Here is an 18217-nt window from a genome sequence, read left to right as displayed (position 1 = left end):
GATATAGTCTTTAAACTCCTTTTGTTGACCACCAGCATTAAGCTTTCCATTTTTAAGTTCGAAATAGAGTAGTTGCTTTGGAAGATGATAATCTGGCATCTGCACAACATGACCAGTCCAACCAAGTTGATGTTGAAGAATCATTGCTTCAAAACTGGTGATACATAGTCTAATGCAGAGGAGTAATCCTGAAAAGGCCTCATTGAGGCAGCTGATGTGGCATGTGACCCAAAATTCTTTTTGGTCTGAAGGTTTTGTCTGCGTTAATTTTGTACTGGAGAACTCCTTTGCAGATGTCTATTTGTTTATTGCATTTTTGAAGGCAGTCCTGTCCAGGGAAGTTTTTAGTGTTCTATGGTGCCTTTCCTGTTTTCTGTTGGCAACACCCAGAATGGCTGGAGCTACCCAGTCAGATGGGCAGCACATTTATTATTATTATTATTATTATTATTATTATTATTATTATTATTATTATTTCTGCCCCACTTTTCCTACAATGAGCTCAAGGTGGCATATGTTGGTTCTTCCCCGTTGCATTTTATCCTCACAACAACTTTTGCGAGGGAGGTTAAGCTCAGAGGTAGCGACTGGCCCGAGGTCACTCAGTGGACTTCAGGTGGCCAAGTGAGGATTTGAACCCTCATCTCCCAGCTCCTGGTCCAGTACTCTAAGCAACACATATCGTATATTCTTAAAAAGTAACAACTAATGGAGAGCTTGAATGTTAAGATTTGGTTTCCAGTAGCCTCTCTCCCTCAGGTGGCCGATGTCGGACTGAAAATGCTTCCACTGTTGAGGCACCTGAACCGCCAACATGTGACCCTCCTGCCTATGAAAATGTTGCCATTCCAGACAGGTAAGGCCTTAGATGAGCTTTGTAAGGCACCCCTGCAACGAAGCAGTCTTTCCTTTCAGTGCTGTCATTAAGCTTGGTGTTCTAATTAAAGAGAATATAAAGGAACCTGCCCTGGGTAATTTATAGGCTAGATTAAATGAGTTAAACTGAGGGTCACCAAAAGGCAATGGCAACCCTGAGGTTCCCTGAGGTGGTGAGAATGGTTACCCATTTTTCTCTTGAAAAGCAAACAATGCTGAAGAATGAAAGCTGGAAGAGAGACGCTCTTTCCCACTTCCTCCTTCAGCTCTATGACCTTTCCAAGGTTCATATTCATTGTATTTGGGTTCAGCTTTTACTGAGATCCCTTGGAAAAGGGAAACGCTTGTGTACACGTTTTCTTTCTTTCAGTTTTTCTGCGGGAGCAGAGGTGGGAGAGAAGTGACCTGAGGTCAGGCACGCCGACTCGAGAAAGAGATTGTGGGGGTTTGCTTTGCATCCAGGCATCACGTGCGACGTCACAACGTTGTGTGTGATGCCTGGATGTCAGACACGAAAAACACCCACTGAAAATATAGGGCATGGCTCACTTAGATTAATCCATTCAAATGGGCCTCTCTGTAAGTAGACGTATTTGGTACAGCCCCGAGGATGGCATCCCTGGTACTCGTTCCGTTAGCATAAGGATTTACACTTGTGCAATGGACTTCTCCCCTCCTTCCCTCAAATCTGCTCTGGAGGGTCAGGGAAAGCCCAGAACAGATTTAGGGGGCACATGGGGGTACAGGAGAAAGTTCCATTGCACAAGCATAAATCCTTGCACTAACGGAAAAAGTTACTCAGTGTTGCACTGGATGCACGTCCTAAACTCCATGTAAAGGATGCCTGGATTCTCCAGCCAGTATAAACCAACCAAAAAGAGAGCACTTTCATTTATTGGCTCCTCTTTCAAAAGTGCATTCTGCTTCTAAGAGGGGAAAAAAACCCATGCCATCAACTGTTCTCTGATGCTGCCCAGGAAAGCAAATAAAAGCAACACTAAAACAGGGTTGACTTTGAAGTTTCCAACCTGATGAATCCCCGTTTTCTCTCCAGACCCTGCAGTGAAGAGACAAAATCTGCGTAGAGAAGATGTCACATGGTGACAGAGGAGCCCACCGATGTCCCGATGTCCCTCATTCCACTGCTGAGTCTTTTCCTGCACCCCTCTTCCATTGACTTTGTAGTTGTTTAGTTGTTTAGTCGTGCCCGACTCTTCGTGACCCCATGGACCAGAGCACGCCAGGCACTCCTGTCTTTCACTGCCTCCCGCAGTTTGGTCAAACTCATGCTGGTAGCTTCGAGAACACTGTCCAACCATCTCGTCCTTTGTCACCCCCTTCTCCTTGTGTCTTCCATCTTTCCCAACATCAGGGTCTTTTCCAGGGAGTCTTCTCTTCTCATGAGGTGGTCAAAGTATTGGAGCCTCAGCTTCAGGATCTGTCCTTCCAGTGAGCACTCAGGGCTGATTTCCTTCAGAATGGATCGGTTTGATCTTCTTGCAGTCCATGGGACTCTCAAGAGTCTCCTCCAGCACCATAATTCAAAAGCATCAATTCTTTGGTGATCAGCCTTCTTTATGGTCCAGCTCTCACTTCCATACATCACTACTGGGAAAACCATAGCTTTAACTATACGGACTTTTGTTGGCAAGGTGATGTCTCTGCTTTTTAAGATGCTGTCTAGGACAAAGACAACAGGCCATTGACTTGCTCAACCCTTTTTCGAGGAGTCCCATTGCTTAGTGATTGTGAGGACCAGCACAGCCTCTCTCAGGGATTCAGGAAAGAGAGACACTACATATTCCAATGAGGCCTTCAGCTGAACTTCCTGTTACACCTGGTCTGGAGCATCCTCCCCTTGCATGTGACCAGGCAGGTGGGTGTGACCCTTGCAGACCCCACAAAAGGTCCAGTCATGCAGCCACCTTCATCTTTTAATGCCGTTTCTTCTCTTGGACTGCACTGCTGGCTCTCTGCCAGCAGCACATGAGCACATCCTTACAAGGCTGTAAGCCATACTGTAACTGTAACTACAAGCTAAACCCTGCCTTCAGGGACCACACTGTGAGCTGAATGTAAGTACAGTGGACGCTCGGGTTGCGAATGTGATCCGTGCGGGATTCATAGCTGTCAACTTTCTGATTTGAAAATAAGGGATCAGCAGCCTCGAAAGTAAGGGATCAGCAGCCTCACCTGTCCTGGGAACAGTCTACAGGATATTTAGCAATCCGGGATAGCAGTGGGAAGCAGCGAGAAATGGCGCTGGAATAAGGGAATTTCCCACCAAAAAAAGGGAAGGTTGACAGCTATGGCGGGGTGCATGTTCGCAACCCACAGCGGCACGTCTGCGCAAGCGCGGGTTGCAATTTGGCAGTCTGCGCATGCGCGACCGCCGAAACCCGGAAGTAACCCATTCCAGTACTTCTGGGTTTTGGCAGGTCTGTAACCTGAAAATACACAACCTGAAGCGTCTGTAACCCGAGGTATGACTGTAAACTTTTCATTACTTATAAGGAAGACTGCTGTGTATTTATTTCTTTTTAAGAGGGAATAAAAAGGGGAGTTACCAGGATCAATCCAGTCTGGGCAAGCCAGATTAGACAGCTTAACTAAAGAGATTCAAATGAATGTGCAAACCAGCTTCTTGCTGTGTAAAGGGGAATGAGCTCTGCTATATGTAACTCACAAGACTGAGTGAGGAAGGATAATATTTAATCAATATATCCTCTCCTACTATCCTCAGCATTCACACACATAATGGCAAGTGTGGTTGGAAGATTCAAGGGAAATCAAAGAAACATTTGAACATTTCAGTGTAGTATAGTATCACGATCAGATGCTTTGTGTTGACGAGGAGATGTGAGTTTGTTTGTCTCAGATTTGACCTGATATAAATGAGATTACCCAGCAGAAGCAAGCTCACACCTCTCACTGAATTGGTATACATACTTAAGGTACAAGAGGCTTGTTTATCCTTAAATTTGGGGAGTGGTTCATGGTCTTATGTTGCTGCATTTTCCAATACTTTCTGGGTATCCCATGATCATATCATAAAGTACGATAGCTTTTTTTCTACGATATAAATCAAGCTGTGGCGTTTGCCTCCTAGGTGGGTCATAAGGAAAGGGTTAAAATGGGTGTGGTGTGATTGGCCAGTGAGAATGCAAGGGGGGAGTAAAAGTTAGAGTGGGAGCTGTTTGAGAGTCGAGGTTTGGGAGTTGGAGAAGGAAGAGGGAGGAATAGGCAGTGGGTTGGTCGAGTTGTATTTTGAGAGAGTGAGAGGAATTGTTAGGTTGAGTCGGATAGATAGTTGGGATAATCAGTTTGGAGTTGTTAGGAACTAAGATTAAGAAACTGACAAGAGAAAAATAAACTGAAACCATATGCTTGCTCCTGCATTTAAAAATAAACTTGTTATTTGTTAATGTTAACAACTGTCTGGACTCCGTGTGTCCCCGTGAGAAGCGGGGTGGTGGCAGTGAAGAAAGCAATCACAGTGGTGGCCCAGGGTCAATAGACCGACAAATGTCCGGGGGCCCCTGTGTGATCGCCACACAAGCACTGCTAGGCGTTGCTTCTTTTCTTTTCCCAATGTAGAGTCATACCTCATGTTACGTCCGCTTCATGGTACGTTCTTTCAGGTTACGTCCCGCGGCAACCCGGAAGTACCAGAAAGGTTTCGCCGCTTGCACATGCGCAGACACGAAAAATGATGTCACACACATGCGCAGAAGCGGTGAATTGCAACCCGTGCATGCGCAGACGCACCACTGTGGGTTGCGCTCTTTTCATGTTGTGAACGGATCCTGTTCGCAACCAGAGGTACCACTGTATTTCTTATCCATTAAAAAATTGGTGGGGCACACTTCTGAAAGTGTGGGCACACTTCTGAAAGTGTGGCCCAGAGAAAACTTTTGAGAAACACTTCTGTAAGACAACAAATGCAGACTTGCAGAAACTGAGACAGCTGCATGAGGGGTTATTTCTGCTTTAAGGTTCTGAAGAAACCCAGGAAACTGCAACAACCACAAACAACAAACTTGGTCTGCGGCAAAGCCTTAAATTTCCTGGCAGGGAGGGAAGGATCTGCTGTGTCCAGATCATCTTTGGCCATGTCATCTGTGAGGTGCCCATGTCCCCTCTGTGGGACCAACTGAAGTTTGATGCATGATGCTAGATCGTAGGGTCGTCAGGAGGCTGCCTGTGTCAGCTAGAGACAGACGGTGGAGGCTAAATGGTCTGTGGAGGACCTTAAGGTCCACAAATGACAACATTTTGGAGGCCCCAAGTTGCAAGGTGGTTAGATTGGTCTCAACTAGGGCCAGGGCCTTTTCAGTACTGGCCCTAACTTGGTGGAATGCTCTGTCACAAGTGACCAGGGCCCTGCGGGACTAGACATCTTTCCGCAGGGCCTGCAAGACAGAGCTGTTCCACGTGGCCTTTGGTTTGGACTCAGCCTGACCCTTATGTTCCCACCCCCTTATGGTTTTGATCTATGGGCTACTTTTAAAATGAGGATGCATTTTAAATTGCATTTTAACCTGTATTTTAAATTGTCCCCCCCCCCCTATTATGTTTTTACTGTAATTTTACTGGTGTTAGAAGCCCTGAGCCCAGCTCTGGCTGTGGAGGGCAAGGTATAAATTATTATTATTATTATTATTATTATTATTATTATTATTATTATTATATCATGGTGGTCCAACACAAGGCCCAAGGGCCTACAAAAGAAGAATGGCAGATAAAGATGATGGACTATGCCAAATTGGCCAAAATGACGGGAAAATCAGAGATCAAGAAGACAATAAATTTAACAAAGAATGGGTTGTTGTTGTTTTTTTAAAAAAAGAAGTTACTTGAAAGAACACTGTAAACAATTGAAAGTATTAGCAGGATTTTGAAAACACTTGCAATGAAGAGAAAACTATGATAAAAATTTGAGTTTTAGGTAAATATGGAGAATATGATACGAAGCAGTTTGAAAAGAATATCTGGGAAAACCATGGAGGGAAGTTTGGGGATTCTGAGAATCCTATTTGTAAAATTATTGTGATTTATGTATGTTGATGAATGTTAAAAGTGAAAATGAATAAAAAAAATGTTTGAGAGAGAGAGGGGGGGGGAAGGATGCCAGGACCCTGCCAGAGCCTCGTGCCTCCTTCCCAATGTGGGAATGTTCAGAGTAGCAGGAGAGGATATATTGTTTATTAATATCCTTCCTTACTTGCGCTAGCAAGCTCCTTTACGTAGCAGAGTTACATTCCCCTTTTCATGCACAGCAGATAGCTGGTTGCAGGCTCGTGTGAGCCTCTCACTACTATACAATTCAGTCTGTCTCAGATTGAATTGTACGTTTCTGGTAAGTTCCCTTAAATCCCTCTTAAAAGAATAAAGACACCACAATCTTATTTAATATCAATAAAAGAAGTTTACTCACATCAGCTCACAGTTTGATTCCTGAAGGCAGACTTAGTTACAAATACAGTGGTACCTCTGATTGAGAACTGGATCCATTCCGGAGCCCCGTTAGCAACCTGAGCATAATGCAACTCACGTCTGCGTATGTGCGGGTCACAATTCGCCGCTTCTGCGCATTCGTGTGACATCATTTTGAGCGTCTGCGCATGCGCGAACGGTGAAACCCAGAAGTAACCCGTTACTTCCGGGTCACCACGGTACGTATCCTGAAACATAAACTTTTTTTAAAAAAAAATAAATATTTATTAGAATTTTTAAATATAACTGCACAAATAATAAACAATCTTATTTCCGTCACAAGCATAATTTCATCACTTCTTTGGACTCCCTCGCATCTCCCGCTCCCATTTACATCGTTAAAAGTTTTTTCCAAACAAATTATCAACTTGTTTACAATCTCATGTCCACTCATTCAAATATAATCTAACACTTTTTCCAAAAAATTTTATATTTTCTTTAATCTCACTTATCATCAAATTTAAGTCTAATTTAGTGGTGGCCAATTTTTTATAATCTAGCATCCTTCTTAAGATTCAACCAAATTACAATGTTTTTGTAGATACATCTTGAATTTCTCCCAGTCTTCCTCCATCTTCTCTTCTCCCAGATCACGGATTCTGCCAGTCATCTCGGCCAGTTGCATATAGTCCATCAGCTGCATCTGCCACTCTTCCAGTGTGGGTAGATCTTGAGTTTTCCAGTTTTTTGCGATGAGTATCCTTGCTGCCGTTGTTGCATACATAAAGAATGTTCGGTCCTTCTTTAACACCTTCTGGCCGACAATACCCAGAAGGAAGGCCTCTGGTTTCTTAGTGAAGGTATACTTAAATACCTTTTTCAGCTCATTATATATCATTTCCCAGAAGACCTTCACCTTAGGGCATGTCCAGCAGAGGTGAAAGAATGTTCCTTCATTTTCTTTACATTTCCAACATTTATTATCAGACGAATGGTATATTTTGGCAAGTTTAACTGGGGTCATGTACCATCTATATATCATTTTCATTACATTTTCCTTCAGAGCATTACATGCGGTGAAGTTCAGCCCAGTGGTCCACAACCTTTCCCAGTCCTCAAACATAATGTTATGCCCAATATCCTGTGCCCATTTTATCATAGCCGATTTAACCATTTCGTCTTGTGTATTCCATTTTAACAGCAAGTTATACATTCTAGATAGTACCTTAGTCTTTGGTTCTAACAATTCTGTTTCTAACTTCGATTTCTCCACCTGGAACCCTAACTTTTTGTCATTTTTAAAAACTTCTTTAATCTGAGCATAATGTAACCAGTCTCGCACCTTATCCTTCATTTTCTCCAAACTCTGCAATTTCCAATTGTCTCCATCTTTTTCTAATATTTCCCAATATTTTGGCCATTTGGCCTCCATATTGGGTCTTTTTCGGGCCTTAGCCTCCAGAGGTGAAAGCCACCTCGGAGTTTTATTTTCCAATAAGTCTTTATATTTTGTCCAGACATTAAACACTGCTTTCCTGACAATATGGTTCTTAAAGGCCTTATTGATCTTAACTTTGTCATACCATAAGTATGCATGCCAACCAAAAGCATTGTTAAAACCTTCCAGGTCCAGTACGTCAGTGTCTTCGAGAAGTAGCCAGTCTTTTAGCCAGCAGAAAGCTGCGGCTTCATAGTACAACTTTAAGTCTGGCAGGGCAAAGCCCCCTCTTTCTTTCGCATCTGTTAATATCTTAAACTTAATTCTGGGCTTTTTGCCCTGCCAGACAAATTTAGATATATCTTTCTGCCACTTCCGGAAGCACTCCGTTTTGTCCACAATCTGTAGTGTTTGAAACAAAAATAACATTTTTGGCAATACATTCATCTTAATAGCAGCAATTCGGCCTAACAAAGAAAGCTTCAATTTTGTCCAACTATCCAAGTCTCTCTTAATTTCAGACCAACATTTTTCATAGTTATCCTTGAATAGACTCAGATTTTTTGCTGTTATGTTTACCCCTAGGTACTTTACCTTTTTAACCATAGTTAGTTCTGTTTCTCTCTGAAACCGTTCTGACTCTGTATCTGTCAAATTTTTTCCCAGCACCTTGGTTTTCTGTTTGTTTAATTTAAATCCCGCCACCCGACCAAAGTCCTGAATCAATTGTAATACTCTTTTCGTACTAGATTCTGGCTCCTGCAGGGTCAAAACTAGGTCATCTGCAAAAGCTTTAAGTTTGTATTGTTTCGCTCCGACCTGTATCCTGAAACATAAACTGAACCTAACATAACAAGAGGAATGCCTGTATGTACATGTGGATCTACCCCATATGGGGGAATCATCCCAGTGCTTCTGCTAGCTGAGAGCTAGCAGAGCAGTCCTAGCCAAAAGCTGGTCCAAAAGAGAGAGGTGTGCTGCGTGACTCGTCCTTTTGTTACCTGGACAGGTTAGGTCACACCCACCGTCTATCACATGCAAAAGGAAGGATGCTCCACCCAAGAGGAACAGGAAGTTTCGACTGGCGTGACCAAACATCCCCTCGCATGTCTTCTCTAGCATTACACAGAAAGTTGTACTTGACTGCCTCTCATGGATCACATCCCACACCCAAAGCCCGGCACCTCACTTGGGGGGCTTTAGGAAGGCAGTGTGAGGGCTGGGCAGGGCCATCAAATGTTAGTGTCACTTTGCTCCAACCCCCTTCCCCGTGTGACAAGGCAGTGTGCACACTGTGGGTTCCTTGCCAATGTCTTCTTGCGGGCCACTTGCTGTGAAAAGTTGGACCGGCCTGGTCTAGAGGATCTCTACATCACACATGTGTGGAAATCGGGAAGAAAGAGTAGCTGGTGCATTTTAGTCATTTGAGAGGATATCCAAATCGTACCCAAGGGGTGTGCACATGCAAGAGACACAGGAACTCTATAAGGAGGAGTGACATAGAGAAGGGAGGTGGTGAAAGGGATAGAAAGGCCTTATTTTGGTACCAAAACACAAGTCTAAAGCGTGGTAGTGTCCTCCTCTCTCGCTCCACATCAACCACAAGTCTTCGCCGACGAGGAAAAATCCTGGAAAACAAAGAGAGAATTTTGTCGCTATAGGTGCTCAAAGGTTGCAGCAAGAACATGTGGCTCACTTCCACTGGAAAATAATAGTACGCCAGCATCTCAGCATGTGATTTATGGTGAAATCCTAGCACTAGTAATCACAAATCTAAATTGAAAAAGCAGAAGCAGGTGGGAAGTTCCTGGCTGGGAGTCTACAGCAGATCACTATTCTGGACTGGTGGGAGACTTCCGCTTCAGACCTTTTTTGTAATGAACCCTAAACGTCCCAGCTCTCGGTTCCCGTCTCCCTCTGTGCACTCTTGCAACCCGGACTGCATCTTTGCTGTCATTTTTTGAGGCAGGTGCTGCTGAGTTGTATTTGAGCAAATAGTTCAGGGACTGGCTTGGCTAGTAAGGGGATAGGAGGAAGTTAATGAAAGAGCTTTGTTTGGATGATTTCCAACCCTTGGGGGGAAACCCAGTGCTGAAAATTCAGCAGCCAAGTTCCTGTTTCTCTGATCAGAGACTCACTCGGAGCCAGCAGTGGTGCTGGAACCAGATACTAGGCAAGGAGCAAGGAGCAGAGAAAGACCCCAGATCACGAGCTGTCAAGGGACAGAGAGGCAGATCGATTCTCCAGGAAGTGCACCCACAAGATGGACAGGCCACGCAGAATCCATGTCTGGAAGGTCTCCTGGAAGATGCTGCCCTTAGCAGGTGAGAGGTCAGCACCCTGCAATGGGGAGGACTTACTTGGGGGGAGTTGAGGATGCTGGAGGAATTTGGTCTTTGAGTACAGCTAGGGACCACTCTGTTGCACCCTCAGTTTCCTACCTACTAGGATGCAGAATCCGGACCCCATTCCCAAAGGGGTTGCTGGTAAGAGCCCTGGAAGAGGGCACAAAAACTCCTTTTGGAATGAAAGAAGCTTACATGGAAGGAAGCAGGTGGAGTTACATGCAGCTGAGCTTGGGGGAAGGATGAGGATGCTGGAGGAATTTGGTCTTTTAGTTCTAATATAGATCTGCACCTCTCAGACTTATGCAGAGGTCTAAACCTCACTCACTGCCAGATTTCATGCTCCTCCGAATGTTGTTGTGGTGTCCTCAGGAATTCAAACTAGACCATTGTCTTAATTTGCCATAAATGCATTTTAAATATGTACTTAAACTTGCATTGAAATGCAAAATTGGCAAGTCCCACTAAGGGCCGCACCGCTTCACCCTCTCTTTCCTACCTGCTTGGACGCAGAATCAGGGCCCCATTTCCACAGGGGTTTCTGCTAAGAGTTCTGAAAGACTGCAGATGGAGTTACATACAGACCCTCCATGTGTCCCTGTTTTCCAGATACAGTCTCCGATTTACAGAAGCCAGTTTCTGATTTGAGTCTAGAATATCCTGCTTTTCCTTAGGATGTCCCCATATTCATTGGAGAAACGTTGGAGGGTATGGTTACATGATGACTTTGACAATGCCTCAGAGCCTTCTAGACAAGCAGCTCTGGAGGAAGGTAGAGAGGTAGTACTTAAGGGGCAGGCTGGAGCCCTGGGGGAAAAATTTTATTTAAAAAAATTGGTAGAAGGATTCTTAGTGCCCAGTGAGCACTTTGTGTGAAGAAAGGATTTTAAATCAGATTATTATGTTCATTTGTTAAAAATGAAAAATTATAAAGAAAGAAAGGAATCATCCTGAGTCCGTGAAGGAAGTAATAAACACAGACAGATGCCCGGACCTCATTCAATGGACCCCTTTATGTTAATGTTTGCTTAGCTAGAAACATAGGAAGGTCCTGGAAGGGGAAATGCAAGAGTGCTTCCCCTTTTTTTCATGCCAGGAAAGGAACTGCCTTCTCGCTTGCTCAATAAGTAAGGCCTACAGTGTTTGTAGGAAGCTCTTGAGGGAAATCACTGTTACAAACTGGGATATTTAGAGTGTGCTGTGACATTTCAGCAGAGATTGGATGACTCCAGGAAATGCCTTTTTTCTTCTTCTTTAGCAGAACATGTCTTTCGTTTTCTTCTCCACACTGCAGCCTCCGTCCTGAGTTCCTGCTTCCTGTTGACTCGAGCCCAGGAGACAACTGGAATAAGTATCAGAGTTGTTCCAGAAGTGCTGAAAGAAGGAGAGAGTGTCACCTTAACACCAGAAGGTCTTGATCTGAAGAAGCTTGGTAACTGCAAATGGTACCGAGGGATAATTGAAGAAAAAAACATTATTACTACACTTTTCCTAAGTCCTAGTGGTGAGACCAAGGGACCTGCCCACACTGGCAGGGAAACTGTGAAGCCAGATTGCTCCCTTTACATCACAAATTTAAAGCCAGATGACTCTGGAACCTATTCATTTAAACCAGAAGGTCTTGGGGTTACCAACACAGGGGCTACAAACATCACCGTTTCAGGTATGTTAACTTGCTCTCCAGTCATTCTTACTTCTTATGCACCCAAATCTATCTCCCCTGCTGCGCTCTGAGGTGGAGAGTTCTGTGCCTTCCTCCTGGGGCGGGGGATGCGGCTCATGAATTTGTCCTAAACACAATTCCTCTGCCCCAAGAATGAGACCCTACAAAATTATTCATTTTTTCATCAGAAAACTATACCAGAATATGCTAGTCTTGCAAACTGCCTTTTTTAGCTGTTCAAACGGGGAAATGTTTGAGGGGGGTTTTGGGGGGAGGGGGAATATATTCATTTAAAAGCATTTTTAAACCAATTAATATGCACTAACATATGGTGTTGGAGGAGACTGTTGAGAGTCCCATGGACTGCAAGAAGATCAAACCTCTCCATTCTGAAGGAAATCAGCCCTGAGTGCTCACTGGAAGGGCGGATCCTGAAGCTGAGGCTCCAGTATTTTGGCCACCTCATGAGAAGAGAAGACTCCCTGGAAATGATCCTGATGTTGGGAAAGATGGAGGGCACAAGGAGAAGGGGACGACAGAGGACAAGATGGTTGGACAGTGTTCTCGAAGCTACCAGCATGAGTTTGACCAAACTGCGGGAGGCAGTGGAAGACAGGAGTGCCTGGCGTGCTCTGGTCCATGGGGTCACGAAGAGTCGGAACAACTAAACAACTAAACAACAACAACAACACCACATGTCAGTGGCTCAAAGTGGCTTTATTTGATGGCTTCTCTTAAAGAGACCATAACCAGATTCAATGACCATGAGGACCCGCAAATGATGACTGCCTTTCTGTTTCATCTACAGAAATCCTCTCCAACCCAGTCCTGCAGCCGACAGAATCCCTAGTGGCAGAGAACACAACTGTCACCTTACACTGCAATACCTCTGACCGCCTTGACGTCTCCATCCTTTGGTTCAAGGATGGTAATCCTGTCCCATCTAATACTGGGCTTTCTGACCAGAACCAAACCCTCATGCTAACTGGCATCACCAAAGAGGACGAAGGGATCTATACGTGTCAGGCAGTCAACCCTGTCAGTAATGCTATAAGCAACCCCAGTAAGATAAATATGGCATGTGAGTAATCCACTAATAAACCAGGAACACCTTTCCTCCTGACTCTGCTCTCCATGCTAGTGGTTTCTAACTCCCTATCGCTTTGTGTGGAGGTAGATTATGGTGTTTCATCAGAGAAATGTTGGCGCATATGGGACAACTGTTTTCAATGCTCAAAGGGCCTCAACTGCTGCTTTCAATGCTCAAAGGGCCTATAGCTCGTTATGCGGCCCACATAGCTGAGTGTGGGAGAAGAGCTTGGGGGAGCTGGAAGGATCAAAGAATATCGCTAGACTGGGGTAAAAGGAGGTGGGGAGAGGGGGCTGGGTGGTAATACTTAGGGTGTGTGTTGGGTTTTATGCAGCACCAATGTCTCACATCAGGTGATAAAAAATACTCTACAACATGAAAAAAGAGACAATGCATGTTCTTTCATAAACCAAGAGAATATTTAATAAACATTCAGAGAGAGAAAGAAAATCACTAGACTGGGCACTGATTTTGAGAAAGAACTATTTCTCACCTTTTGGAGGGCAACACCTTGGCTTATTTTCTAGCCAATCTTATGTGAGCCAGGAAGAGTTGCATTCATTTCTGGACATTATATGCTTCTGCCTCTCTGCCCCCAAAGCCGGGTAATTCTAAAATATTGACTTTCCTTCCTTTAGTGCTTTTAGAGGGAGAGATGAGAGGCTAGATTATTGTCTACCCTTAATGCAAAATCATGAAAAAAGTCCTTTGTTCTCCAGATTCTTCAGATGGTTCTTCTTCTTCCTCTTCTGGTTCTGCTGGAGCCCTCGCTGGGACTGTTATCGGGTCCCTGGCTGTGATATTGGTGCTAGTGGGAACACTGACTTACGTCTTCCTCCGTGAGTAAAACCAGAGCTGGCCCTGGACTGCAGGGTGCTCTCAACATGCTGCTCTCAACTGTGGGATGAGTTTTACTAGTTAGGAGGGGATATATTAATTGCAATTTATACCTCCAGGCAGGGATGCGGGTGGTGCTGTGGGAAAACCACAGAGCCTAGGGCTTGCCGATCAGAAGGGTGGCAGTTTGAATCCCCACAAGGAGGTGAGCTTCTGTTGCTCGGTCCCTGCTCCTGCCAACCTAGCAGTTTGAAAGCACATCAAAGTGCAAGTAGATAAATAGGTACCACTACAGCGGGAAGGTAAACGGCATTTCCGTGTGCTGCTCTGGTTTGCCAGAAGCGGCTTAGTCATGCTGGACCCATGACCCAGAAGATGTACGCCGGCTCCCTCGGCCAATAAAGGGAGATGAGCGCCGCAACCCCAGAGTCGTCCGCGACTGGACCTAACGGTCAGGGGTCCCTTTACCTTTACCTTACCTCCAGGCACCCACTTGCACAAGCTGAACAGAGTTTAAGATCCCATCCTTAGCAGAAAATTAAAGCATAGGGATTGTGAAGCCTTCTTTGGGTAAAGCCCAGCTACAACGTAAGCTGTGTCCCCCTTTCTTACCTTTCTTGACAAAGAATCAGGCAACAGACTGGGAAGTAAGTTTAAAATATGATTTACTTACCTATAGTCATGCATTGGTTCTCTGCAACAGCAGCAGTAAACAAACTATGTGGGTAAAATACTTCTATTCACAGTAAAAACAGCCTCAGACATGTGTACGAGCTGGAGCAAGTGGAGCCCTCATTGCTGGTTGAAGGAAGACGGGTGGAGAGGTGGAGAAATGAAATCACACAGAGCCCTCTCTCCCAAGTACATCTCTATGGTCTGCCTATCAGCAATACAGCTCTGTGGTCTTAACCCCTTCCCATGCTAACTAGCAAAAATATGCATTAAGTTGGGCTGCTAATCTCCTACTACACCAATGGTCCCAACTCACACACTCTAGTGAATAAGAGAGAGGAGGAATGATTCACTGTATATAGTTTTACTTTATTTTCCTTAGACGAATCGTTGTATAAGTTGCAATTTTAATTCTGCAATAAATACTTTAAGCTGAAGTGACATGGGTGAGGTGTTTATTCCCACGTGGGAATTCACCAACACATAAGCTGAACTGACAAGACTTTCTGGGTGACTCTGCTGACTGGAAAAGGAACCCCGAATGATTGGCATAGTGCACTGACATTTAAATGAGTCACCTCCTTTAGGCTGCAAGCTGTTGGGGGACTAGCATGTGTGCCTGTGTAAGAAGAGTTTGGATTTGATATCCCGCTTTATCACTACCCAAAGGAGTCTCAAAGCGGCTAGCAATCTCCTTTTCCCTTCCTCCCCAACAACAAACACTCTGTGAGGTGAGTGGGGCTGAGAGACTTCAGAGAAGTGTGACTGGCCCAAGGTCACCCAGCAGCTGCATGTGGAGGAGCGGGGAAGCAAACCTTGGAGGATGCAATCAATCAATATCAATAAATTGCATTTCTCCTTCTTGTTAAGGACAAGATTCAAACAAATGCTTCTTAAAAAGCATAAAGAAATGGTCTTGCAGCAGTTTGCTTGATGTTACCCTGCTCTCGGGGGTAGATCTGTAAGGTCTGTTGTAGGATATGAGGTCCACATTACGAGTTTATTCCCCAACTTCTCCCTCCTCCAGGTGTCTGTCGTCGAAATGGCAAAACTTCCACCCAGGTTGTATCCACCCCTCAAATATATGAGAACGTTCTTCCAGCTGGACAGGTGAGTGACTCAGGGGGCCTCCAGATGGTCGTTTGGGGTGAGATGGGGCCACCTCAAGCATGGCACCCACCACCCACCAACAGCATGTAAATGCCATGCCATCTCCACCCCCCACCCCTTTGACCTGGGTTTCCTCTTTTCAGGGGAAATTCAGTAAGTTTTTTTAAAAAAAACACCCTCTTGCCCACAATCAACCTGTTTATGTACCTGTCTAACCTCCAACACATTTGGGGATGGTATGATTGGAAATTTGTATGTGATGTAGAAATATTTCATCTTGCTTTCTCCTCCTGAACTGTGAAGAACTTTCAAACTCGGGCAGACTTCAGTTCTCTGCCAGTAGCTTTAACGGAGGGTCGATTATTTTATTTTATTTTATTTTTTATTTTTTATTAATATTTTTTTACCAACAACCAAAACACAAACAGTGAAAACAAACAGTGAAAACCCCCAGGTGGCTGATGCATTGGGTATACATAATCAATAATAACATATTCAAATCAGCCATATGTACAATTCTATATAGCTTAACACTCCTCCCTCCACAAGATTTATTTAACTTTTGACATTTTAATTGCCCCAAATTGTTCAAACCTACCCAAATAATTCAATATCTTCTCAAACCAATCCTCTTCCTTCTAACAGAGGGTCGATTATAAGCAGGAAGAAGAAAGATGATAACCTTGCGAGGAAGGCTGCCATCAAACTACTTTTCTTATGCTGTTGTTTATTGCCAATATTATGATGGGTTTAGAATGCAGCCGATCCTCTCAATTTTAAATCATTTACCTGGTAGACAAGGAGTAGGAAAACTGAGTTCTGGGGGTTAAATATCCACTACCAACCTGGCTTCACACCTTGCCTGAGTGTTTTTGCCTGGCTGGAATATGTCTTTGAAAGTCTCAGCCTTGCCTGGATGAAAGTGTAGAGAGGGATGTGTGTAGAAACTAGCCTATTGCACAAAGGTGAAATTTACATTTCTCGCTCCACCCATTTTTAGATGCGGCTCCACCCACTACTGATCTGCGGCCACTTAAAATTTTCCTTTCCAATCAAGCTGGGAAAATTTTCCTTTCTCTTGTAGCAAACCATGTGAATGGAAAGGGCAGGAATGTTATTGGAAGGGAAACCCTTTTTGGTAATTGAGACAGGAGCTCAGATGATCTTAGAATTGGGTTTTGGGTAGAGGTAGAGTTGAGCATGTTTTCTCTGTATCACGTTGGCATTCTATGTTATCTGGAGTTGGTGACTGCAGTTGAATGTTGCACCAGGTCTCTGGCCATGTGAATAAACATGATTTGACCTATTTAGAGTATTAAGTATTGTGGGTTAAGAGGCACCCTCAAGCTTTTCCTGCTATTGCATGCAGTTTGACATTTATTTTTTGCATCAGTGCTAACTTAGCGGACCTTGAGAGCAGATGAGGGGTGCCATTTCCATGATCCAGAGGATTTATTGTCTAGATTTAAAAGTGGAGCACAGAAAGGAATGACAAATTAAGTCACAAAGATGCGAAAGAAAAGTGGGTTTAAAAAACAAAACAAAAAACAGAACTTTCTGTTTTCAGAAAACACTCCCTTTTTCTGCATCTGCCAAGATGCCCCTAAATGTGGGTCTTAAGAAAATGGAACTGGCCCAGTTCAGCTGGCCACACATTTGAAACTGGCCGTAATAGTAGAAATTGAATTGTCAGAATTCTGCACTGACACACTGCAAGAAATGGGCATCAGTGCTACAGTGAGGTGCTACCTTCAACATATTTTTGTCGTTGACCCAGGTTCATCCTGAAAATTCCTCCAGCGCTGCCAACACATATGAGGTGAGTCCTTAGTGCTTCAAAATGTTTGGAAATGCCAAATATGACCAAATATCTGTTACAATGGTCCCTTGGTTCTCAAACGTCTTGGTACTCAAGCAACTTGGAACCCAAACACTGCAAACCCAGAAGTAAGTGTTCTGGTTAGCGAACATTTTTTGGAAGCCGAACATGCTCCGTTTTGAGTGTTACGCTTCTGATTTGAGTGCCACACTTCCATTTTGAGTGTTACGCAAGTTTTTGCTATTTATTTTGTGTTTTTGTTTTTCTGGCTCTTTTGTTTTGTTTTTGTGACTGTGGAATGGAGTTCAGCTACTGATTGATTGATGATGTGACTGCAGTACATTGTTTACTGCTTTCATTTTATGGATCAATGGTTTCGTTAGAGAGTAAAATTCATGTCAAAATACTGTTTAAGGGGGTTGTATTTAAAAGTCTGGAACGTCTTAATCCATTTTGCATTACTTTCTATGGGAAACTGCACCTTGGTTTTGGAACACTTTGGTTTGGGAACAGACTTCCGGAACGGATTAAGTTTGAGAACCAAGGTACTGCTGTATTAAGAAGAGCCGACCAGCGGCTCTCACAATTAACCCAAGATTACAGACACAACTCAGAAAGCTGGCCTTAAAATGGCCTCGTACATTTTAGGGCCTGATGGGCAATTGTCTTCCTCATGTACCTACCCAACAGAACATAGAAAGTGGCCGAATACCAAGGTACCTCTTTAGTCTATCAAGCCCAGTAAAGCCTACATTGAATGGCAGCTGCTCTCCCAGATTTCAAGCAGGGATCTCTCCCTCCAGAACAGAAATGTATACAGCTAGAGGGCCAGCTGCAAAGGTGTGCAAGTCTCCTGAAGGCTTGTAGAATCAGGTGGAAATGGGTGTTTCAGCAAGTGAAGCTTTTTCTCTGCTCACACTGCAAAAGAAGC

At 44.1% G+C, this 18217-nt stretch overlaps 1 protein-coding gene across 7 annotated transcripts in view; it reads left to right on the top strand.

Annotated features, from left to right (window-relative positions):
• Positions 1–9691: 9691 nt before the first annotated feature.
• Positions 9692–18217, top strand: part of LOC309345858 (cell adhesion molecule CEACAM16-like) — a 60493-nt gene continuing 51967 nt past the window's right edge. Inside the window, exons 1-6 of one of the 7 annotated variants that reach the window (XM_081869300.1) lie at positions 9697–10074; positions 11390–11758; positions 12567–12839; positions 13568–13687; positions 15385–15467; positions 17245–17286. In XM_081869300.1, coding sequence (XP_081725426.1) covers positions 10014–10074; positions 11390–11758; positions 12567–12839; positions 13568–13687; positions 15385–15467; positions 17245–17286 — 948 coding nt within the window. In that variant the 5' untranslated portion in view covers positions 9697–10013. Of the gene's footprint in view, positions 10075–11389; positions 11759–12566; positions 12840–13567; positions 13688–15384; positions 15468–17244; positions 17287–18217 lie in introns of all 7 variants that reach the window. The other 6 variants (XM_081869305.1, XM_081869304.1, XM_081869303.1 and 3 more) reach the window with 6 other exon arrangements.

The sequence above is a fragment of the Podarcis erhardii genome, assembly GCF_964252035.2.
Source record: "Podarcis erhardii genome assembly, chromosome: 7".
Classification (NCBI taxonomy): Eukaryota; Metazoa; Chordata; class Lepidosauria; order Squamata; family Lacertidae; genus Podarcis; species Podarcis erhardii.
The sequence above is the reverse complement of the archived record's forward strand: the minus strand, read 5'-3'. Positions and strand labels throughout refer to the sequence as shown.